This window comes from Balaenoptera ricei, chromosome 12, assembly GCF_028023285.1.
Source record: "Balaenoptera ricei isolate mBalRic1 chromosome 12, mBalRic1.hap2, whole genome shotgun sequence".
Classification (NCBI taxonomy): domain Eukaryota; kingdom Metazoa; phylum Chordata; class Mammalia; order Artiodactyla; family Balaenopteridae; genus Balaenoptera; species Balaenoptera ricei.
This window is the reverse complement of record NC_082650.1, coordinates 39791349-39817923: the sequence shown is the minus strand read 5'-3', so window position 1 is coordinate 39817923 and position 26575 is coordinate 39791349. Positions and strand designations below refer to the sequence as shown.

Below are 26575 nucleotides of genomic sequence, written 5' to 3'. Positions count from 1 at the left end.
CTAATTGAAATATCAAGCATACATGAAATATTTTGAGAATCAGTTGCATATTAGGCCATAAAGCAAGTCAAATTTCAGGGAATTGGTTTCAAACAGACTACAATACAAATAAGCTAGACTTTGACAATTTTGAGGCATACTGGCATATTTTGTAGTGCCCCTCAATTTGGGTTTACTTGATGTTTCTTCCCATTAGACTGGGATTATGAGTTTTGGGAAAGATCATAGAAGTGAAGTGCCACTTTCAACACATGAAAGGTAAATGCTATCATCAACCTGATTTTTCACTGCTGATATAAACCTTGACTTACTAAATTGAGCCCAAAGCTGCTGTAATACCTCTTGTGCAGTCTCAAAACCAACCCAAGCAGCCCAGTCAGCCTTTGTAATTTGTACACACACACACACATACCCTATTGGTCTGTCTCTCTGGAACAGGACAGTACTAAAAAGGGTGTAACAATGGCCAAATAGTGACAAGTTGTCTATTTAGGTCTTCTGCCCATTTTTTGATTGGGTTTTTTTTTTTAATATTAAGCTGTATGAGCTGTTTGTATATTTTGGAAATTAATCCCATGTCAGTAGCATCATTTGCAAATAGTTTCTCCCATTCTGCAGTTTGTCTTTTGTTTATGGTTTCCTTTGCTGTGCAAAAGCTTTTAAGTTTAATTAGGTCACATTCATTTACTTTTATTTCCATTACTCTAGGAGACGGGTCCAAAAAAAAAGTGCTGCAATTTATGTCAGAGTGTTTTGCCTATGTTTTCCTCTAGGAGTTTTATAGTATCCGGTCTTACCATTAGGTCTTTAATCCATTTTATTTTTGTATATGGTATTAAACAATGTTCTAATTTCATTCTTTTACATGTAGCTGTCCAGTTTTCCCAGCACCACTTACTGAAGACTGTCTTTTCTCCATTGTATATTCTTGCCTTTGTCATAGATTGTCCACAAGTGTGTGGGTTTATTTCCAGGCTTTCTATCCTGTTCCATTGATGTGTTTTTTTGTCCCAGTGCCATTACTGCTTTGATTACTGTAGCTTTGTAGTATAGTCTGAAATCAGGGAACATGATTCCTCCAGCTCCAGTTTTCTTTTTCAAGATTGTTTTGGCTATTTGGGGCTTTTTGTGTTTCCATACAAATTAAAAATTTTTTTGTTCCAGTTCTGTGAAGAATGCCATTGGCAATCTGATAGGGATTGCATTGAATCTGTAGGTTGCTGTGGGTAGTATGGTCATTTTAATACTGAGTCTTCCAAGCCAAGAATATGGTATATCTTTCCATCTGTTTGTGTTGTCTTCGGTTTCCCTCATCTGCATCTTAAGTTTTCAGAGTACAGGTCTTTTGCCTCCTTAGGTAGGTTTATTTCTAGGTATTTTATTCTTTTTGATGTGAAGGTAAATGGGATTGTTTCTTTAATTTCTCTTCCTGGTATTTCACTGTTATGGAATAGAGCATTTTATTATTATTTTTTTTAATACTATCTATCTTAATTGTTAGAGAAAGAAGCATCAGTTGGCCACTCAGGGAAAAAATGCCTGGAGGACACAGCAAGTGTAGAATATCTATCAATCAATCAAATGAATTAAAAATATTCTCCAAACTTAACTGGTCTCCCTCCTGAAGGTTCTTTAGGAGAACACCACTTGAATTACCTTTGAGATCCACTCAGGAGTTTCTTACAGAGGACCAAAAGGGTGAATTATCACCTTAAAAACAATTCAGTTTTTCAGTACAGAAAATGGTCAGTTAACCCTTAGTGTCACGTTCTTTAATACACACGAAGAATGTAGATCTGAATATTGTACTACCTAAATTCGAACTGCTAAAGAATTAATACTCCACACACTTTCTCTGAATTCATTTATTTAAAGATAGAACACAGCCATTTGAAATGAACACAATATCAACACAGGTGGGAAATTAAATTGTTACACTTCATTCACATTAATAAATATCTTAAAAGAAGCAAATGTAGATTTTAAGATTCATTAAGACACTAATGACAAGTAACTAAGAGTTTCTACCTAAGTTAACACTGATACTGCTTGATTTTCAGGTTGAAAGATTATAATAACCTATATATTTCAATTGGATGGCAGCAAATACAAAAGCATCTTTTGAACTGTATAGTATACTGTAAGCAGGAGTTTACTCTACAGCAGTCCATCATTCTCCTGGCCTGTCTGTGTGTAGAAGAAGGCATGCTGGACACCAGCAACTCACATCACATAAATTATCCACCACTCACAAGGTGTAAAATCTATTATGCATATATTTGAATAGTAATTATTTTTGAATGCCAGAAAGAATGCCAGTTGTTTTGACAGACTTGGGATTTCCCAGCTTTGCCACTGATTAGCTGTGTTTAAGCCTATGCTTCAGTTTCTTCATTTTTTAAATGAGAAAACTAAATTAGACTTTGTCTACTGAAGCCTATTTTGCAGTTTCTTCCTGTTCTGTCAAAAGTTTATCAACTCTGATTTTCAAAACGAAATTTCCAACTGATTTTCAGCCTCCTTCTAACCCATGATTATCCTTTTCAAGACCTTTGTCTAAATCCTTCAGAGTTCTTAACCACTCCACTGAACCCACTGAACACATTTTAACACATCTGCATGTGTTTATAATGACCAAAACAAAGTTCACTGTGTAAGTAAGGAAGGCCATCCCTACCCAGGAATCATTACAAACCAACTTGGGTATTCAATTTAGTACCCACCACCAGCAATCTTTCTTTGAAAGCTCTGTGTCTCAATCTCCACCATAAGCTACACTGTTGTCAATCAAACACTCCATATCTGTGTAAGTTCCTTCTCTTCACATCAAAGGAAAAATCTGAAAAGATTTTTTAGAAAACTGGCATTTAACTGACTTGTTTATACAATTTTAGGATAGCCATGTTCTTTGCAGTATCCTGTAGGGCAAGGCATCAAATATTTCAGAAGGCAGCCATACATTTCTTTTCGTATTTTTCTAAAACAGCTTAAGTTCTAACAATTTAAAAATCAAACTGTCAAGCAGTTTTGTTTTTATTCTTTTCACAGGTACTGAGCAAAGGATAAACCTAACAATGTCCACTTCTCCTAACTTACCACCACCAACATACTCAAAACTCTGCTTCAATCTAAAACACCTATCAATGTGCTTGGCAAGACTATAATGAATAAAATGGCAAGCGGTAAAATCTAATTCATGCCAGAACACTGGAGAAGTTACATGGGAAGCACACATATACGCAACTTTACGAAAGCTGGGAATACTGTTAATTTCAAATAAGTGATGATCAAAGTGAGACTTTCATGCCAGAAGTTCCGTTCAGTCAAAATCACGATTTGTAAGAACAAGTGGTGCCACCAGTGTCCAAACATACAGCACAATGCCAATCCAACTAGAAGAGATTTTCACCCAGACAGCTGTCCACTGACTTTTCATCTCACGAGAAGGCTCATACCTAAAATTTAAGGAAAACAAAAAGGGGAGAGAGGTTGGAATATCGGTCATCAAGCCATCAGGCTTCATTACTTCAGAAATATTCTTTGTAAATAATTTGTGATAACAGATATACAGTTGCTGGACTAATTATCTGTTGCCTTGCTTTTCCACACCACTTTGATAGCTAATGTGAAGATTAAAAAAAATCAATTTCCTTTAAAGGAGTAGAGGACATAGGCCTCTGAAATAGCTCTTGTAGATAATACTCAGAGAATATGTTTTTCTGGCTCACTAATTTACGAGATAGAGAAATGGGAGTGTGACCTCTAGATAAATAAGACATTATAACATAAAGACTGAGCAATTCTAAACTGTATAAAGAATATAATCTGGGGCTTCCCTGGTGGCGCAGTGGTTGAGAATCTGCCTGCCAATGCAGGGGACACGGGTTCGAGCCCTGGTCTGGGAAGATCCCACATGCCACGGAGCAACTGGGCCCGTGAGCCACGACTGCTGAGCCTGCGCATCTGGAGCCTGTGCTCCGCAACAGGAGAGGCCGAGACACTGAGAGGTCTGCGCATCGCGATGAGGAGTGGCCCCCACTTGCCACAACTAGAGAAAGCCCTCGCACAGAAACGAAGACCCAGCACAGCCATAAATAAATAAATAAATAAATAAAAAAGAATATAATCTGTTCAGAGTGTATATGGGAACCCCTTCCACCTTCTCAGATTCAAGAAACTGGGAAGGAAATACATCCCAAAGTTAGCTGACTTTTATGTTGATGAAACATACCAAAAATATTTTTCATCTAATCTTAACATTTACTATTAACCTGACAGCCAAAGCTGTGAATTACTGAGAACTATTTGGGTTCTTATACCTTAAGAAGCTGCAGTGTAGGAATTTTTAAATATATGTATTTTTCAATAATAAATGCTGGTAGAGGCTGCTCTCAAAGAAATAAAGCAAAGAATAATCTTTTCTCTACATGTTTTGCTGGTATTCAAAGCCCTCTTACAAACTGTTAAGGATATTATGCATTAAAAATTATTAAAAATAGAACTGCCCTAACCATATAGTTCAACTTGAATCTTAAATCTTTCAGTAATCCTTTGGACAAAATCGTAATTTTTTTTTTTAATTAATTTATTTATTTTTGTCTGCACTGGGTGTTTGTTGCTGTGTGCGTGGGCTTTCTCTAGTTGCGGTGAGGAGGGGGCTACTCTTCGCTGCGGTGCGCGGGCTTCTCATTGCAGTGGCTTCTTTTGTTGCAGAGCATGGGCTCTAGGCACAGGCCCAGGAGTTGTGGCTCACGGGCTTAGTTGCTCCGCGGCACGTGGGATCTTCCCGGACCAGGGCTCGAACCCGTGTCCCCTGCATTGGCAGGCGGATTCTTAACCACTGTGCCACCAAGGAAGTCCCAAAATTAGAATTTTTAAAAACAAAATATAAACCGCTATCTTCCAACTAACAGAAAAAGATTTATTAGTTTTGAAGTGATAAAAAAACAAATTAGTTTTGAAGAATTCTAAGAATCCATCTATGTTAATATATTCGCACCTCAATTTTGAAATCTTCAAAGATTTTAATGACAAAGTTTGAACAAAACAGAAGAAACGTATCTTTTTATTGTACTATGTTGGGAACTGGTTAGTATTAAAAAGAAAAGCAAGCACTGTGTTTGATCAACTGTCAACATGTATTTCCCTAAGCAATGTGTTAGTTTCATGAAACTTTATTTCAGTCTCTTCAAGATTTGGAAATATTTCAATGACTGTTATTGCTGAAGCAAGGAAATAAAGCCTGCATGTCTGAAACTGATCTCACTATTCATTTAGTTGTAAATTTTGAAATATATTGGAGGATTAAAAAGTACTCCATACCACATTTAACAATGGAATCACAAAAAAGCCATCAGTTTCCACATGCAAAGTTTTCATGAAATATAAGTACCTGTACCAGTTGGTAAGGGTCATCATGATATAAAGCGAAGCCAGGAAAAGCATAAAGTGAAAGAAGGAGTAACTGTAAGTGACACCATCCCTTTCATTATCTATAGCTCGGTGAACATCATCTCTGTCCTCCAGTGATCCGTCACTTCTGGCTCCACCATCTTCTATTAATGTTGATTCATCACTTGTTAGAGTCAGTTTATTAACCTGACTATTGTTTGAAGTACGGATGCTGCATGGAAGACAGTTTAGAAAGAGAGAAGGAAAAAAAAGGGGAATTTAAAGATTCATATATGAATAATAGCTGGACTTCTTTTTTAAAAAAGAAAATCCATAACTTTTCTTACCTTGAATAAAACACACACAGTAAAAAGAGGATTAGTCCGATAATTCCTTGAGCATGCCACCACTGTACAGACTGCCCCTCCTTTGGGACAGTGCTTGTTGTATTGTATCCAATTATGCTCAGTAGACTTGGGTTGCATTCTGTTTCTATAATGTAAATTAAGGTCAAATTAAAATGTTAGAATAGTATAAAAATTTTTTCAGAGCACAATGTAGTTCTTTTTAACTCTTATACTCTTGCAAATTCAAAACATTTTGTTAGAAAAAGGCACAAACATAACAAAAAAATACTTTAAGACAACTTATATTTATAGACACCTTTTTATAAAAATTTTATAGTGCTAATTTTATAGACGTGCTTGGAAAACAATTTCATTTTCAACCTCATGCAGGAGCTGAGACATTAAGCTTCTTGTTGATCAGGAAACTGGTGAAATTTAGATGACCTCTCTAAAGCATATAGTAAAGCTCAAGTAGAGTCAAGAATAAAGTTCAGATATTCTAAACTAAAATGCACTGGCTTTTCTATTACAAACTGTGAGATAAACTTTATAAAATGACTATTGTTATTATCAATTTGTCAAACTACATTGTTATATAGTTTATACATAAAATCAGTTACTAGAATTTTAGCAAATAGTTTGTGGAAATGAGCAAATAAGGCATAATGACCTAATGCTTATTCAGCTTCTTGACTCCCGTAAATAAAGAATTTAAATGGGGTTGGTATTCACTTAAGTGTCCCACATATGTTTTCCTCCCACAAAGCCAGATATGTCAATTGCCACCTTATCAATGAAAAATGATTTTTATCCTTAAGCCATTCATATAAGGATAATCCCTAAAGCAAATTACTATTAGTTTTTTTCTAGACACTTACCTGGACAAATATAAGGAATCTTTCTCTAGTATACTAAAAAAAAAAAAACAAAAACATTTTCTCCAACTAGTGATAAAGCACCTATGAAATTTATAAACTCAATGAAATATAAGATTCAGAAAACATATTTTATAATTTTTCTTTATTCTGAGGAAGAGAGACCATTTTTTTCCTTTTCAAAAAATAGTACAGTTGACTCTTGAACAACAAGTGGATTAGGGGCACCAACCCCCTCACACAGTCGAAAATCTGCATATAATTTTATGGCTGGCCTCCATATCCAGCCATTCCTATCTGCAGATCGTGTAGTAATGCAGTACATATATTTGAAAAAAATCCATGGATAAGTGGACCTGTGCAGTTCAAAACTCTCTTGTTCAAGGATCGACTGTAATTATTAATTTCTAATTTGTTTCACCACAAATGACATATACGGGCTTCTACTCCCACAGAATGCAATAAAACTGGCCTATAAAAAGATTACAAAGACCAATTATATTCACTTTTAAGGTAATCACAGACAAAAAATAGTAAGTGAAAAAAACTATTTACAGTAGAATCAACAAACATTTTAACAGCTCTTATTTCTTTCTACATATACTATCATATGCACTGTACAAATGAGGTATAGTTCTTATAATTTTCATATAATTTCTTATAGTTTTGCTAGTGAAAGAAGAAACTAAGTGAAAAAATATAGCAATACATCAAAGATGAAAATAGTATTATTCCCATTCTCTTCATTTCTCTGTAAGCTTAATTTTACAAAATGACCATCTTTGAAAAACGAAAAGCTGTAGGATTCATTAAAAAGAAACAAATCCAGGCAAACGAACATACCTGGTTCATTAGTCATAGCAGACCATGTCAAATACATTGTGTAGACTGTAATTACTGAAGACTGTAACAAACCAGATCTTGGTTGTGATTCCTACAAAAAAACAAGCAAAACAGAAAAATATTGTTATCATTCAAGATTTAGAAAAACTTAAAAAATAGAAGCTTCATAAAAATTAATGAACTAATCCAAGCTTACTTGGATCTTTGGCAGTATAGACATTACAGAAGCACCAAGGCAGAGGAGCATGTTGACACTGATGAACGCTTTATTTTCTGCACAACTGGCTGGATGAGTATAGTAAACAAAAAATAGGACGATAGCAACTAAAGACAGCAGATAATTCAGAGCTGTAGCTGATAACAAAGCTGTGAAAGAAATACATTGGACAATTAGATTTTATCACTAATATTAGGAATTAGGCATACAGCTCATTTTACAAGCAATCTTATTTTATTCAAAAATATTACTTTAAGCAACTAACATTGTGTCAGCATTACACAGGCTATATAAGTAGGTAAAGATATTCTGAGCTTTATCACATTAAGAATTTTATAGTCTTAACATATAGCTCATTATGATGATGTGTTTTCAAGGACAATAACATACTAATATGATCTTCATTTATAGTAATATTTACATAGAGTTTCCAAAACACATTCAGATGTATTAGCCATTATTTTCAAAATACAGAAAAATAACTAGGAGGAGAATATTAAGGTTTTTAAAGAATGATAATCATTCAGTTGTAAACAAGGGCATTAAGAAAATTATTTTGTTAATGCTAAGCCTGCAAAACAATGCTTTTCCTCATCAACTAAAATCTTAAAAAAAAAAAAAAATTATTCAAGAGTAAGTCATTATTATTTAGTAAGACAACCTAAGCTGCTTCTAGCACACACACACGTTTTAGTTTCTGTGCTAATGTATGCTTAATATACATGTATTTATGTCGATGTGCCTCACTGACAGGGGATCCATCAAACAGATATTTACTGAGTACCTACAAAGGCCCTAGGGATATAGTAGGGAACAAAGCAGAAACTCTTACACTAGATTTAACATTAAAAAATGAGATATTCTATATAAGTAAATTTTCCAAATGACCAAAGCTCATTTCTTTGAATACCAAACCCTTTATTTTAACCACTGAGATCAAATACCACAAACTAGTTGTATGAGAGAAAATATGAAGCTAGCAGACATGCTGGATTTAGCTTTCATTCTGATTTTTTTAAAAAAATTGTTCTTTTTTTTTAGCTGAAACTCAGATCATTTCACATAAAAATCCAGATTTATGGCTTCTTTTGGAAAAATCAGAAAAATTAAGCAACACTGGGTTCACATTTCCACAAGGCAACTACTAGATGGAACCGAGCAGTAGCTATATGCATTTTAGATAAAGGCCTTTACATTCTCCAATTCATCACAGTCCCTTCTATTAGCAAAAGGATTGAAAATGCACTTAAACCTGGTTCTCCTCCCTCATTTTTGTTACCTGTTGTAAGCATCTGAATTTTGATCCCTGTTTTAGAGTATAACCACAGGACTCAAGCTCATCATTATAAATAAACATTAAATACACTACTGTAAAAATTCCCTTAGGTGTTAGTTACACATAAGGGCATTCTTTGCACTTAGGCAAAATGTTTCAGAGTTGCTTTTTTATTTTTCCTGCTTGCTGATGTTTAAGAATTGTACCACTGTTTGTTCATCTATTCCTAGCAGTCCTTGTCCCTTTAATATTTTACTTTTAACCTTCTGTAGGCTTCCCAGGAAATTAGGCTATAAAATATACATGCATTCAGCAGTAGGCTTTGGAACTTCTATTTTAGCCATTCATGGTCTTCTGGATTATTTCCTGGTTCTTGGGTATGTTCCTAGTTGACATGCCAAAAACTCTCTCTACAAGTAAAGTTGCTGATATAATGTGATAAGATGCCACTCACAAACTTAAGCTAAAAACCTCCTCACAGAAAATTATACCATAAAAATCGTGATTTTCCCATAGTCTACATATCTGTTCTCACTTTCAAAGTTCAACTATCTTGAAGATGTTCTGTAAGACAAAAAGCTTACCTGCGTACCAACATCTTGAGTTCCCTTCTTCCATTTTTTCAACCCATGATTCATTCCACGAATGGGCAAAATCAATGAGTAAGACTAGCTGTATGAGAATGAAGCAAAAGGCACCTGCCATGCCTACGTAAAACCACACTGAAAGAAAAAAAAAAGCAAAAAACCACAAATGAGTGACTGGTTCACTTTTCATTATTTCATTTTCACAATCAATACACAAAAGGAAAAATAAAATTTTACATAAATGCCTTGATTTTGCCAACCGGGGGGGGGGGGGGGGGGAGGAAAAGGAAAAAAACAAAACAAATAGTTACAGTTCCAGGCAACAATTATTTCAATTTCCTTATAAAATATCAACATCACACAAAGAAAAAAAAAAAGATTTCTTACCAGTTGTAAAAGTTCCTTCTGGAATGAAGAAGGCCCCAATAATAATTGCAACTGCTGCAGCAAATTTAAAGAACCAGAATCTAAAACAAAAAGAAATAATTTTTTATTAATAAATATTAATTCAACAAGTAATTTCACATATGAAATCTTTGAAGAGCTATTCTTAAAGAATAGCTACACTTTATGTGACTATTCTATTCTTTCTGAGGATATCCTGAAAACGAGAAGTGAAGAATATCATGTAAACTATTTTAGGACAGTTTTAATTCATTATGATAAAATGAGAATATTAGTTTCATTTCACAGGTTTATTTTACATTACACCAATAGCTATTATAATTGGTGTACATGAAAAGTGTAAATAAGGTACACTGTACAAATGGTTTTGAAAACACACAATAAATGCCTGGAAAACAGATTTCCACTAGCTAGCCAGATGAGTTGAAAGAACCAGAGAAGACATAAAAGCTTAAGAATTCTGCCACAGAAAGGAGCAAGAAGTGAGAAGCAGGTGTTCAGAGTCAGAGAGAACCCTAGATATAACAGGATCAATAAACTTACCTGAAGACAACTGGTAGAGATTTGAGGCATCTGCTACTTCAAATGTGGAAGCAGCAATGCAAAACTACAAGGAACATGAAGAATCAAGAAAACATTTCACCACCAAAAGAAAACAATAATCCTGCAATAATTGAGCACAAAGGCATAAAATCTTGCAGTCTAGCAGATAAAGAATTCAAAACAGCTGTTTTGAGAAAACTCAATGAGCTATAAGAAAACACAAAGATAATTCAACAAAAACCAGGAAAAAAATATATGAATAAAATGAGAAATTTAACAAAGAGACAGAAATCATAAAAAAGAACCAAACATACTCTGGAGCTGAAGAATTCAACAAAAGACACGAAAAAAATACAATAGAGATCTGCAGAAGGGCAGATCAAATGGAAGACAGAAAAAGCGGACAGGAATTTTGATATAACCCAATCAGGGGTGAACAGAGAAAAAAATGAAAAAGAGGGAAGAAAGCCTCAGTAATCTATGGAATTCAAATATTAGAATGATTGGGTTCCAAAAGGAGAAGAGAGGAAGAAGGGGGCAGAAAGTTTATTTAAAGAAATAATAGCTGAGAACTTCCTAAATCTGGACATCCAAGTTCACAAAGCTAATAGATCACACTATCAGCTCAATGCAAACAAACCTTTTAAGCCATATTATATAATGAAAACTGTCAAAAATCAAAGAACATGAGAGAATCCTAAAAGCAGCCAGATGAAAAAAAGATTGTAATCTACAAAGTCATTTCCATCAGGCTCTCAGTGGATTTCTCAGTAGAAAACCGTATAGGCCAAGAGAGAGTAGAATGACTTTAAGAGACATACTCAAAGTGTTGAAAGGAAAAACATGCCAGCCAAGATTGCTCTGTCCAGCAAAGTTATCCTTCAGATACGAAGGAGAAATAAAGATTTTCCCAGTCAAAATCCAAAGAATTCACCACCACTAAACTTGTCTTGTAAAAAATGGTGAAAGGAATTCTTCAAGCTGAAACGAAAAGACACTAAATTAGTGACACGAAAACATACAAAAGTATACAACACACTGGTAAATGGAAATACACAGATTTAGAAGAATCTAATTCTTTAATAGGATGGTGTGTTAACTATGTAACTGTAGTATAAAGATTAAAGAGAGTATTAAAAAACAATAGCTATTATAATTGGTTAATAAATATACAATATAAAAAGAGATAAATTGTGATATCAAAAAAATAAGAGGAGTAAATGGGTAAAATGGGTAGGTCTTTTGTATGCAACTGAAGTTGCTATCAGCTTAAAATGGGCTGTTTTATCTATAAGATGTTTTACGTAAGCCTCATGGTAACCACAAAGCAAAAACCTAAACTAGATTTACAGAAAATAGGGAAGCAGACCATACCACCAATTTACAAAGAAAATCACCAATTTACATAGGCGTTAACAAAGAAAAAAGAAATTATGGAAATATGAAACAGCCAGACAGCAATGAATAAGATGACATCAGTAAGTCCTTCATATCAATAATTACGCTAAATGTAAATGTAATGAATTCACCAACCAAAAGGCACAGTGGCTGGATGAATTTTTAAAAAAAACTGAAAAAGACACAAACAAATGGAAAGATAACTTGTGTTTGTGAATCTGAAGAATAGTTAAAATGTCCATACTACCCAAAGCCACCTATAGATTCAAAGTACTCCCTATAAAAATTTCAATGCCACTTACAAAAAAATAGAAAAAACAATCCTAAAATTTGTTATGTAACTACAAAAGACCCCAAATAGCCAAATCAGTCATGAGAAGGACAAAGCTGGAAATATCACACTTACTGATTTCAAACTATACTACAAAGCTACAGTAATTAAAACAGTAGTACCATAAAAGAAGACACATAGACCAATGGAATAGAATAGAGAGAGCTTAGTAATAAACCCTTCCATTTTGGATCAACAAATATTTGACAAGGGAGTCAAGAACACTCAATGGGGAAAGGAGTCTCTTCAACAGTCTTTGGAAAACTGGGTAACCACAGAAAAATGAAAATGGACTCCTTTATTACACGACTCACAAAATTAACTCAAAATGGATTAAAGACTTAAACATTTAAGACCTGATACCATAAAAGATATCAATACTAGAAAGATGCTGATACTGGGAAGAAGAAAGTAAGGAAGAAACTCCACAACATTAGTCTTGGCAATGAGTTTTTGGATGAGACAGCAAAAGTACAAGCAACAAAAGTAAAATCAAACAAGTGGGACTATATCAAACTAACAAGCTTCTGCAAAGCAAAAGGAACAATCAACAAAATGAAAAGACAACCTACAGAATAGGAGAAAATATTTGCAAACCATGTATCAAAAAATGGTTAATATCAAATATATATAAAGAACTCATACAACTCATTAAAAAACAAACAATCCAATTAAAAAATGGACAGAGGAACTAAATATTTTTCCAAAGAAGGCATACAAATGGCCAACAGGCATATGAAAAGGTGCTCAACATCACTAATCATCAGAGAAATGTAAATCAAAACCATTATGAGATATCACCACCTCAGACCTATTAGAATGGCTATCATGATGACAAGAAATAACAAGTGTTGGTAAGAATGTGGTGAAATGGGAACCCTTATGCACTGTTAGTGGGAATGTACACTAGTTCAGCCACTATGGAAAACAGTATGAAGGTTCCTCAAAAAAAATAAAAGTGGAACTACCATACAATCCAGCAATCCCACTTCTACATATATATCCAAAGAAAGTGAAAATAGGGTACTGAAACGATATCTGCACATCCATGTTTATTGCAGAATTATTCATAATTGGCAAGATATAAAAACAACCTTAAGTATCTGTCAACAGATGAATAAAGAAACTGTAGTATATATACACAATGGAATATTATTCAGCCATGAGAAAGAAGGAAATCCTGTCATTTGCAACAACATGGGTGGACCTTGAGGGCATTATGCTAAGTGAGATAAGCCAGACAAAGAAAAACAAAGATTTATGATATTACCAATATGTGGAATCTGAAAAAGAAAAATATACTTTAAAGCTTCTAAGAGACTAGATCTTAACTGTTCTCGTCACAACTAACAAATAATAATTACGTGATGTGATAGAGGTGTTAGCTAATACTATGATGGTAATCATATTGTAATATATAAAAGTATGAAATTAGCACTTTGTACACTTTAAACCTAACACGATGTTATATATCAATTATATCTCAATTTAAAAAAAAACATTAACAGTGACATGAGTGCTTAGTGCATGCTTCGAGAAGAATGTTATCTCATGAAATGACTGTGATAGCCATCCTGTAATGCACTTTGAGAAGTGTTTAAAAACACATTTAGTAAAGATGTTTTAAGAGTGCAAAAAAAATTAAAATTAAAAAATTAAAACAACCAATGACTAAGGGAACAAAATAAACAAAATAAAATCAACCTGGCACAGCACATCTTTTTTCATTAATATTTATATTTCACTTGTTCATTCTTCCTGTCTTTGGTAGCATGTTAATAGATAAGCGATAACAGATATTCCAAAAAATTTTTTTAATTTATGGGGGGGGAAAAACAGTGATAAAATTCAAAACATTCAAAATTGAGTGTGAGAAGTAGTGCTCTATATTAAGGGAGACTGATAAAAGGGACCCTGAAGTTTCTAGGTTGTTCAGTATAACCATTTAGAAAATCAATCAATCACCTTGTTTCAAAGGAATAAAGTTTTTCATTTTGGTTTCACTGTACATCTTAGGAACTGAGTTCAGTTTTATGTAGTGAGATTGGCCTACAAAAAGCTAAGAGGAGAAGGAGGAATAAGCTCCTCATTATTAGTCACAGATATGATAAATCTTCCTTTTTAGGATGAAAATACAGTTGACCCTTGAACAATGCTGGAGTTAGGGGTGCCAACTCTCTGCATGGTTGAAAATCCATGTATAACTTATAGTCGGCCCTCTGTATCCGAGGTTCCTCATCTGTGAATTCAACCAACTAGAGATCAACATGGATTGTGTAGTACACTGTAGTATTTACTGTTGAAAAAAATCTGCGTATAAGTGGACCTGCACAGTTCACACCTGCGTTGTTCACAAGGGTCAACTTTATTAAACATTATGCAGAGACTATACCAATAAATGACCCAAGGCTACTACTTAATATTTATATTTCCAAATTCCAACACATTCTCTAGTAGAGACAAGAGGATTTTCTTACCTTGTCATTCATGAATAAAATAATTCTGCAGATTGTTCAAGTTTATTTCACTTTAAACTTTCTTTAGACAGACTCAAAATTACTGAGAAGAGACTATCCAGACTTTATATTGAAGTTTATTAAAAACCTTACCCATTGTGTACTGCAGCTCTAGGATCACTGCTGCTCTTCACTTTGATCATTAACAGAGATAGGAGAAGGTAGAACATAGCCAAGCCAAAGCACAAACGGTATACAGCTTTATAGCCAACCAGAATATTACAAGGGACCACTCCTTTCTCATTCTCACAAAATCCAGGAATCTGAAAACAAAACAAGAATTTGTGATCCAGAATTTTTTCAAGAAAAAATGAAAATTCTGTGTAATCAAATAGTTTAAGGTTTAGAAAATTGAAGTTCACTTTACAGTTTATGCTGAAATGTAATCAAGGTAAGTCTACACATTTTCATAAGACAGAAGTGTAACTCTTGTTTTACTTTATGTGAGCACCGGATAAGCTACAAATGTCAATCCTAAAGTGGATGCTTATTTTAACTTGCAGACTTAATTCTAAGTTTTTTTTAAAACTTGCATTCCACTGGGATATACTAATCACATGTATAAGAGAAAAATACAATCAATAAAAGTGTAAAGAATCACAGAGTAACTAAATCAGTTTCTAAATACTAAAGAAAACAATGATGGCATTTTGAGTTTAGGTCCCTCATTCTACAAGTGTTATTTCTGATAATGGATGGATTTGGATTAACAGCAAAATGGCTGGCTGTATTTTTATTTTTTAACTTGAAATCTTAAAAAAGACTGATGACCATTTCAGAAAATCACACTGGAATCAGAGTACAAGAAAGTATTTTTAAAATATTTTTAAGTGAAACAAATGGGAGTAGATACACTATTCACATATATCAGAGTGAATTACTGCCTCCAGAAACGTTAAAGTAAACCAATATGCCAACATACAACTGTTAATGTGTGCCTTTAAAATCAAGAACCTAAAATTATATTTAAGTTAAGGCAGGTGCTACTTCCTTTTTGCTAGTTCCTGTACAATCTATAAGCTCTTTCTTGGTCTCACTTGAACCCTACTTTCCCAACTTAGTTTAACAATTATGGCAATATGTACTTACCCATACTCACTTGCAACATGTACTCACTAGCACCCTTAATTATCCCATGCCCTTAAATGAGAGCAGCACACCACCTGGCTAATTCCCATCATTAAGTTTTAATTCAATCACCTATATTAGGTTAAGTTGCTACAGTAACAACCTCCAAATATAGGTGGCTTAAACAGCAAAGATGTATTTCTTGCTCACGTACATGTACATGGTTGGTTCTAAGTAGTCAACTAAAAGAATCCAGGCTGCCAGAGAAGCCACCATCTCAAATGATATACAGGTTGTGAGAGAAAAGAAAGGAGAATCTGCATTAGCAAGTAGAGGGTGATGTTTATCACTTCTACTCATAACTCACTGACCAGTACTAGAGACATGACCCTACATATCACAAGCACTCTAGGAAATGCAATTCTCTGATGACCTTCAGAAAGCAGAGAAGCAGAAATATTGGGGGTTACAAACTATCATCTATCAACTAAACCATTCATAACAACAGTCAACTGGATCCATGACAAAAACCATATGAACGTCTTCTGCTTATACCAAGGACTTGAGTAACATTAACTGAGCATCTACATATGCCATGTGCAATGCTACTTTCAAACTGTAATAAGCTCATTTCCCAAACTTACACTATTTTTCCTTACCCCAAAGTCAACCCTAAGCAGACAACTGTGGTTTAAAATGGAGGTTATCTGACATGAACACTCTCTCAACCTCAAATTTTCTATTATCATTCATTTTTCCTTGGAGGAAAAGTAACTTCTATATGCCTTCTCTTGATCACATTCTCTCTCACAGGTTAGATCCCTTATGACTATTCTCAAAATACAAATAATTAAATCTCCCCAGCCTAAAAACTTCTTTAATTCAGCCTCCCTCTAAGACTTACTATCTGCATTACAAAACTCCTTAAATCAGCAGTCTATTCTCATTGGATACATTTCCTCATAGCCATCTAACCCTCCCTCCCAATCCTTCTAGGCCAGCACTCTATAAATGCTTTTTCAAGACACTAGACATATACTGGCTGTCAAATCCCAAGGCTACTTCTTAATCCTCACACTCCTTTACTTTTTTCACACAGACATTATGCTGTCATTCTTAAGACTCTGTTCCTAAGGCCTACTAAACAGGTTCTTGGTTCTCTTTTTTCTCTGTTCCTTCAGAGGTTCCCTTTTTTCCACCAACTCCCTTAAGAGCTTTTGTCAAAGCTCTAGCTCTCCTCACTCCAAATGGTCTTCTTCAGCATATGCTGCCATAGTTTGAATTTCATCTCTATCTCTGATTTCTTTTATGAGTTACACACCCAAATTTTTTACTTCCTGCTGGACACACACACACACAATGTAGTGCAGTACCCACAAGCCAACAATATTATATACTAGATTATATTTTCCCCATCTCTTTGCACAACCTGACTCCCTGTGGGAAAAAAAAAGTTTAATAAAACACCTTTTCTTTCTTGTTTTTCCTGAGTTAACAGCAACAGTTTCCTCTCAGTTATCTAGGATCAGAACCTGGTTATTATTTATTATTCTATCACTGCCAATATTTAAATCCAGATTCAGTCAATTCTACATTCAGAGAATTATTTCAGGCCCTCTATGCCTTTCTTGATTACACCATTCCAACAGCCGCCATACTTAACTGCTGCCTTCTATCCTAATTCTCAGATCAATCTTCCTAAGGCGTACACACTTAGCTCAAAAAGCTTTTATCCTCATTCTGCTTCCTATTTTTCAATTTCTGCATACAAAAATTTACTGATTCTTACAATGTCCCTTTTTCCATGAGACCCACAGTGATTCTGACATTTCCCTGGTTAGAATTACCGATTTCCTCATATTAACACAACACATTTTCTGCCCTATCATCAAAGAATTTTAATAAACTGCCTTTCACTGTTTGTCTTTCCTAAATGATCATGAACTACTAAAACTGGGATTAAGTATTCTTCCTTTTTACAGTATTCTGTTTCCAATACACAAGAAGCAGTTTTATGCATATACATACTAAAGGTTCAGTTAATCATTTAAAAAAAAAAAGAAAACTAACCTTATTTAGTTGTTCTTCCATTCCAGGTATCAACATTACACAAGCTACACACACTCCAACAAGCAAAAAAAGTGCATAGATCAACCTAGTTACAGTGGAGTTGTTTCCACTAGGACAGCATCGGCACAGCAAACATGGGGCACTGCCACACAAACATGGTATCTGGAAAAAGAACATTAAAAATCAGTATAGTTTAAAATGATACAGTGAAAATTTACATTCTATCTACTCAAAAAAGAAAGGATTGAAGTTAAAGTAATTACCAAGAAATTTGGTTCACATACATTATCTATAAACTATAAAATTTAGTAACTTCTGGGTAAAACTGAAGCAAAGTAAAGCTTGCCCTTTATATCAAGCAAAATGAGTAAACTCAGTTAAAACAAAAGGGGAAAAAAACCCAGCAGCAGCAACCAAAGTTTAGCTGAGAAAAGGAATGGAATATTCATAATTACAAGCTGATCTCCAACTCCTGCCTTTTAACCCCAGAAATCATGCTGGTGAATTCACAAAAGTCTGATATTTCTCAGATACGCCAGAGGAGGAAAAGAAGTGAATTGGTATCCTTATCTTTTCCCTCTTCTGACTTGGTGGTACTGATAACAGTAAAATTTTCTATTAGAATCAGCTGAAACAGGATAAGTGAACAAGTGGGGCTAGCTAGCATTGTCTAACAGAACTCCACACTAAACTAGTAGTATATCCTAGGGGAATAGAATATCTCCCTCAGCAGGAGAAGCGAATACTAGTAATGGAACTTAACAATATCTCAGAAAGGCAAAATGAAAAGTATCCTCAAAAGAATTGAACATAATCTAGGCTGAGCTCCACCAGACCATCAGATACCACAGGAAGGGAGTATTGTAGAAGCCAGACACACTATAGTAACCAATATAAGGTAGGATAAGAACCACTTACACTAAACTTCAGTAAGATAAAAATAAATGTCGTGGAAATAATGCAAACACACTTTAGCAAAACATAAAAATAAGCAAACATGCCCCCTCAGACAAAAAAAAAGGCATTTGAAAAATCCAATCTGAAATAAAACATAACTCAGTAAGAAGAGGAAATTGCCTAAAATTGGTATATCTGAAGCAAAAAGGAGAGCTCAAAATGAAAAGAATAGAACAAGTTGAAAAGGAGGATTGCAAGGCTGAGAAGAAACGAGAAGGGGAAAAACATGCTTAAAAAAACAGTAATTATCATGGAACAAAACAAAAACAGCTGAAAATAAAATCTGATCAATAAATAAAGTTTGGGATAAGTACCATAAACTCAAGCCAAGATAGAGTAACAGTGACCAGACTTACCCTACTGCCTTAATCCAAGGGAAAAAATTAATGAAACAATGGTTTTTCAGAAAACAATAGGCAATGTAGGACACTAGTTTCTGAGAGAGATGCAACAGTGTGAACTCTATGATTGGCCCAATCTTTCTGCCTGGGAAAGAGTTTCCAGTGCAGGGAGGAGAATCCAGACAGAGGACAGCAGTCTACTGAATTGAGGAGACAGAGCTGGGACAGAGTTGAGAGTTCAGGGAAGTGAAGGCAGCTAAAGTTCATAGGGCAGAAACAAGGAGAGGAGAAAGCTACACCAAGAGTGAGCTCCGGATATCTGCAGAAGCTTCAACTTGTGTCTTCAGCAGAGCACTGATCAGTACATGCATTTGATTAAATTACTCTGTGGGGTGGGGGTGGGGAGAGTGGGGAGGGTGGTGTTACCAGCCAGAGTGGAAGAACTTTATAATCCATGAGGCCTTGAGCAGAGTTATAAGGCTATTACTATTACACAGTATTGGCAGGGCGGGGGGAATAAGCCATAAGGCTAAAACCACTCCAGTCTCACTTAACAAAGCCTAAAAGCAAACACTGAAAAGATCAAATTCTCTTCAAATAACTCACCTGTGTCTAAGAATAGGGCCTAAGAATGTTTTTTAAAAATACAACACATCCAGCACCCATCAAGGTAAAATTTACAATATCTAACAGCTAATAAAAAAATTGGTACGCATGCCAGTATGGAAAAAACAACCTACAATGAGGAGAAAAGTCAATAAATCAAAACCAACCTGAAATTACACAGATGACTTAATTCAGTTATAAATAATGGTATTCTAATGTTATTGTAATTATACTTCATTTGCTCAAATAGAGAACACAGCATGTCAAGAAAAGATATGGAAGATAATTTAAAAGATCTATATCAAACTTATGAAGATGAAAAATAAGATCTCTGAACCAAAGAGTACTTGATAAGACACTGCAAAAAAGACTAATGAACTTGAAGACATCGCAAAAGAAATGATCCAAAATTAAAGAGATAAAAAAACTAAAAAAAAAATAACAGAGGATTAGTGTTGTGACACAATTTCAAACAGCCTAATATATGTGAAATTGGGGCTCCTGAAGGAGACAGGAGACAGGAAAGTCCTTTTGAGGAAATAATTGCCAAAATGTTCCTGATTTAATGAAAACTATAAACTCACAGATCCAAGAAACTCAAGAAAGCCCTAGTGATACAAACATAATGAAAACTACACACCAAGTCACATCATAAACTGCTGAAAAACAATGATAAACAGAAAAATCTTAAAAGCAGGCAAAATAATAAAGGCACATTATATAAAGAGGAACAAAGAAAGGTATCGACTTCTAGTAAGAAATACTGCAAGCCAAACGTCATTACTGAATGAAAAAAAAACCTGTAAGCACAGAAGTTTATACTCAGCAAAAATATCTTTCAAAAATTAAGGCAAAGTGAAGACATTTTTAGGCATAGAAAAAAGAATCCAAAACTAACAAATCTAAACTATCTTTCAAGAAGGAAAGTTACACCAGCAGAAATGTGGACCTAAACAAAATGAACAAAAGAAGTAGTGTGTATTTTTTCTTACATCAAAAAGGTTACTTTAAAAGATTATTATTTTTTTAAAGCAAAAATAATAGCAATGTATTCTGGTGGTTATAACAAAGATGGAAGTAAAATGTGTGACAATTACAAATAGGCTGGAAGGACTTCCCTGGTGGCGCAGTGGTTAAGAATCCGCCTGCCAATGCAGGGGACATGGGTTCAAGCCCTGGTCCGGGAAGATCCCACATGCTGCGGAGCAACTAAGCCCATGGGCCACAACTACTAAGGCTGTGCTCTAGAGGCCATGAGCCTAGAGCCTGTGCTCTGCAACAAGAGAAGCCACTGCAGTGAGAAGCCCATGCACCGCAACAAAGAGTAGCCCCTGCTCACTGCAACTAGAGAAAGCCCGTGCAGCAATGAAGGCCCAATGCAGCCAAAAAATAAATAATAAAAAAAATTAATTAATTTTTTAAAAAAACAAATAGGCTGGAAGAGGAGACATTCAACTATACTACTGTACACTTAAATGAGAAATAAAGTGAATATCACACAAAGGTAGACTGTAGTTAAGTTAAAGATAAATACTAAATACTAAAAACTAAATACACACATACCATGCTACAGCAGTATCAGACAAAGTAGACTTCAGAGTAAAGAATTTTACCAGGGATAAAGAGGGCCATTTCATAATAAAAGGGGACATATCGATACATGGAAATATGGGCTATTTAAGGAGGAAACATACAACATACAATCCTAAATATTTCTGCATCTAAAAGAGAACTTCAAAATGCATCAAGGAAAGAATTAATAAAACTAAAAGGAGTAACAAACAAATCCACATTTATGTTCTTTCATTAACTGAAATAGAATGAAAAAAACCCAATAAATATACAGAAAACTTGAACAACATTATCAACTGTGTCTGACATTTAGGAAATACTCCATCTAATGAAAGCACAGTAAAAACTATTTTCAAAAGCAGAGAACACTTAACCAAAACAGACTATATTCTGGGCCATAAAACAAATCTCAAATCTCAATAAATATAAAATTATTCAAATCATACATGGATTCTCGATCCACAATGGAATTAAATACTGATCAATAACAGAAAAATTTCTCTGGAAACTAAATAGCATAGTCTAATTAACCCACAGGCAGAAGACATCAAAGAATAAATTAAAGAGAAAGAAAATAACATATCACATTTTTGGAATGCACCTAAAGCAGTGTTTAAAGGAAACCTATAGCATTAAATGGCTATATTAAATAAGAATAAATATATCAAATCACTGATCAGAGCTTCCACCTTAAGTTATTAAATGAGCAAACTGTAGCCCAAATAGGCAGAATAAAGATAAATCAATGAGGTAAAAAACAGTAAACAAGGAAGTCCGTGAAGCTAGTTTTAGAAGAACATTACAATTTAGAAACCTATATAGTCAGACTGATCAGGATAAAAAACAGCAAGAGAGTGAACACACAAATCATCAGTGTAGGAAATGAGAAGACATTATTACAGATCTTACAAGCATCAAATGATTATGAGAGAAAACTATGAGCAATTTTATTCAATAATTCAACAGCTTAGATAAAATGGACATGCTCCATGAAAAATCCAAACTACCAGAAATCATTCAATAAGAAATATATAGGATGAATAGCCCTGTATCTATTCAAGACACTGAATTTGTAGTTACAAACCTTCGCAAGCACAGATGGCTTCACTAGTGAATTCCATTAAACATTTAAAGAATAAATCAAACCACTCTACCCAAATTCTTCCAGAAAACTGAAGAGGCAAAAAACTGATACTAAATCCAAAGATATCATAAGGAAACAACAGACCAATATCTTTTATGAACATTAAAAAAAATCCCTAATATCTTGTCAAGTCAACAATATAAAAAGTATACAAAGATTTCCAGTTTCCATTTCCACAGGTAAGGAGCTTAGAAACCCCACTCCATCCTAACAACAAGTAAAAAGCCAAGCAGACTAAAAAAATCAACAATTCTTCTAGGATCCATAAACTGGGTGAGGACACAGAGTAAGTCACTGCCCCCAAGACTGAAGAGACAGACAGGTGAGTATAGGGAGTCGTGGCTTACTAGAGCCCACAAGTGGAAACTGACTTGGGAACCACTGTGCAGGAAGGATATCCTGGAGAATAACTGAAGAATTGCTGGAGCCTCATTGTGGACAAGTCTGAGAGTTAAAAATTCCAGGAAAACCCAGTTATACAAAGGTCCCACAAATTTGTGAACTTTTCCTCTAGGACTTCAACCAGGTTCTCATAGTAAACATGAGAGAAAAATTCCCCCCTGCTTCTTGCAGCAAAGGGGAAAAGGAACCATTTTGAAATACACTAGAACACTGTTCTTAACACCCGACCTCAAAAGAAACTAGTTAAATAGAGTCTACCTTGCTAGGGTATTATCAGAGGATAAATAATCTAGGGGAAGAGAAATATTCAACTCCAGCCTATTCTAGCCATCCTCCCCCATTTAAGGGGGGAGGAAAAAACTGAGAAACACTTGTGAAGTTCACAGTCCAGAGGCATAGGCTTATTAAAAGACTAAGACCTAATCAGAGAATGATGGAATGTTTCTCCTTCCCCACACCTCCCCATGACACGATCCAAAGTCTATTTATAGCAGTTCCTTTTAGCTGGTACATAGTGTCTGGCTATTAGGAATAAAATTACTGGCATAACAAAAGGCAAAAGACACAATTTGAAGAGACAGAGCAAGCATCAAAACCAGCATGGCAGGTAAGTTACACTTACCAACCAAAAATTTAAAACAACTACAATACGTTAAGGGTTCTAATGGATAAAGTAGACAGCCTACAAGAAGCAGACATGAAAATCCTAAAAAAGAACCAAAAAGAAATGCTAGAAATAAAGAACACTAACAGAAATGAAGTATGCAGACATGGCTGAGAAAATAATTTCTGAGCTGTAGACTATCTCAATAGAAATTTCCCAAACTGAAAAGCCAAGAGAGTAAAGACTGATATTCTGTTCAACAGAATATCCAAGAATTGTGAGACAACTACAAATGGTATAATATAATGGGAATACCAGAAGGAGAAGGAAAAAAAAATTTTTTTTTAAATGACAGAATTTTCCCAAATTAACATCAGACATATATAACCCACCCTCCACAAAATAAACAAACCCTACACCTAGATAAATCGCTTGAAACTACAGAAAATAAAAAGTCCTGAAAGAAGCCAGAGGAAAAAACACCTTACCTATAGAGAAACAAGTAACAAATTATATCCAAGTTCTCCTCAGACACCACAAACAAGAGTGAAGTGAAATATTTTAGCACTGAGAGAAAAAAACTCACGCACCTATAGGTCTCTACTCGGCAAATTATCCTTTGAAAGAAGTAGAAACACTTTCTCAAATTAAAGCTGATGGAATTTGTTGCCAAATTGTAGACCTACTTGCAAGAAATGTTCAAAGTTCTTTAGAGATGAGGAAAATAATATAGATCAGAAACTCTAATCTACATAAAAAAGGAAAGAGCATAAAGAAAGTAAATGAAAGTGAAATTAAAACTTACTTTTCTTAGTTGAGCTAACGTTTGCTCAAAATACCAAGAGAAACAATGTATTAAATTAAGTCTGCACATATGTTATGCGTATACACATATTTCTGTATACATAAGTATATGCAGGTATATATATACACACACATTGTTTATATATATATATAAACACACACACACACACATAAAGTGAATGACAGTAATGTAGAAGGGAAAGGAGGGAAGAATTAGGACTGTTCTGCTATTACAAGGTATTCATACTAGCCATCAACTGGTACAGCATTATACTGAAGTGTGTATAGTGATATACTGTTACTTGAAAGTGGGTTAATTGTAAACGTACACTGCAAATCCTATGGTGCTACAGATTGAAATTCATATGTTGAAAATCTAATGCATACGATGATGTTAGGAGATAGGGCCTTTGGGAAGAATTAGTTCAAAAGGGCAGAGACCTCATGAATGGGATTAGTGCTCTTACAAAGGAGACCCGAGAGAGATCCTCACCCCTTCAGCCATGTGAAGACATATGAAGAAGTTCGCAGTCTGCAACCCAAAGAGGGTCTTCACTAGACAGAGAAGATAACCACACAGGCACCCTAATCTTGGACTACCAGCCTCTAGAACTGTGAGAAACAAACTTCTGTTCTTTACATGCCACCCAGTCTGTGGTCTTTTTTTACAGCAGCCCAAATGCACTAATAAATAGGGCAACAACCCAAAAATAAGTAAATAAATAAAACTTTACAGAAGTTAAAAAAAGTTTAACTGATATGCTAAATAAGAGAGAAAATGGAATCATATACAATGCTTAAACAGCCCCTCCCCCAACACACAACAGGAAAAACAAGGGCAACAAACAGAAAACATTAACAAATATGGTAAATATGAATCCAAATCTATCAATAATCATCTTGGAGATCAGAGGTCTAAATTTATCAATTAAAAAACAGAGACTGTCAGAGTGGATCAAAAAATAAGACCCAATTATGTCATCTACAAGAAACCCACTTTAAATATAAACACATATACAGAATAAAAGTAAATGGATGGAGAAAAATACAACAGGCTAACACTAAATGAAAGCAGGAATAGCTATATTAGTTTCAGACAGAGCACACTTCAAAACAACAAAAGTTATCTGGGATAAAGAAAGGCATTCCATAATGACAGGGGTCAATTCTCCAAGAAGACATAACAATTCTTAATATGTATGCACCTCACAGCAGAGCATCAAACTGTGTAACGCAAAAACTGATAAAATGGCAAGGAAAAATAGATGAATCCACTATCATAGTTAAGAGACTTCAACACCTGTCTCTCAGAAATGGACAGATTTAGTAAGCAAAAAACCAGTAAGGACACAGTTGAACTCAACAACACCAAATGGGTAACTGACATTTATAGACTACTCTATCCAATAACCAGAGAATACACATTCCTCTCCAACATCACACAGAACATTCACCAAAACCACATTCTTGACAATAAAACACATTATCAAGCTTAAAACAGCAGAAACCACACACTGACTACTCTCAGACTACAATGAAATTAACTAAAAATCAACAGCAAAAAGATAACGAAAATCCCAAAATTCTTAGAGATTAAACAATACACTTTTTAAAATAAACACATAGGTCAAAGAAATCTCAAGAGAAATTTTTAAAAATTTTTGAACTAAATGAAAATAACACAATTATAGAAACTTGTGGGATACAGTGAAAGCAGTGCTTTAAGGAAAATTTATAGCATTGAATGCATTTATCAGAAAAGAAAATCTAAAATCAACCACCTAAGCTTCTATCTTAGGAAACTAGAAAAAGAAATGCAGATTAAATCAAAAATAAACAGAAAAAATAAGAACTAGATCAGATATCAATGCAATTAGGAATAGAAAATAGTGAAAAATCAATGAAACCAAAAGCTGGTTCTTTGAAAGGATCAACAGAATTGATAAGCCCCCAGCAAGGCTAACTGAGAAAAAAAGAGAGAACACAAATTACTAATACCAGAAATGAAAGAGGGGATGTCACTACAGGTCCTATGGACATTAAAAGGATAATGAAAGAATACTACGAACAATTCTATGCCAACAAATTTGATAACCTTCATAAATGGACCAACTCCTTGAAAGATACAAGCTGCCAAAACTCACACAAGAAAGAGACAATTTGAACAGGCCTCTATTAAAGAAAATTAATCAATCATTAATAGCCTTCCAAAACAGAAAGCACTACGCCCAGACAGGTTCACTGGTGAATTCTACTAAACACTTAAGGAGCAAATTAT

General features: G+C 34.5%; 1 protein-coding gene across 1 annotated transcript in view; it reads right to left on the bottom strand.

The window, feature by feature from the left end:
• Positions 1–1850: 1850 nt before the first annotated feature.
• The window catches only part of SERINC1 (serine incorporator 1), a 32315-nt gene continuing 7590 nt past the window's right edge, over positions 1851–26575 (bottom strand). Inside the window, exons 2-10 of the mRNA XM_059941315.1 lie at positions 17868–18029; positions 14823–14992; positions 9924–10003; positions 9534–9671; positions 7653–7822; positions 7457–7547; positions 5739–5883; positions 5393–5623; positions 1851–3455 (exon numbers count right to left, since the gene is read on the bottom strand). Of these exons, the coding sequence (XP_059797298.1) occupies positions 3320–3455; positions 5393–5623; positions 5739–5883; positions 7457–7547; positions 7653–7822; positions 9534–9671; positions 9924–10003; positions 14823–14992; positions 17868–18029 (1323 nt within the window). The 3' untranslated portion in view covers positions 1851–3319. The remainder of the gene's footprint in view (positions 3456–5392; positions 5624–5738; positions 5884–7456; positions 7548–7652; positions 7823–9533; positions 9672–9923; positions 10004–14822; positions 14993–17867; positions 18030–26575) is intronic.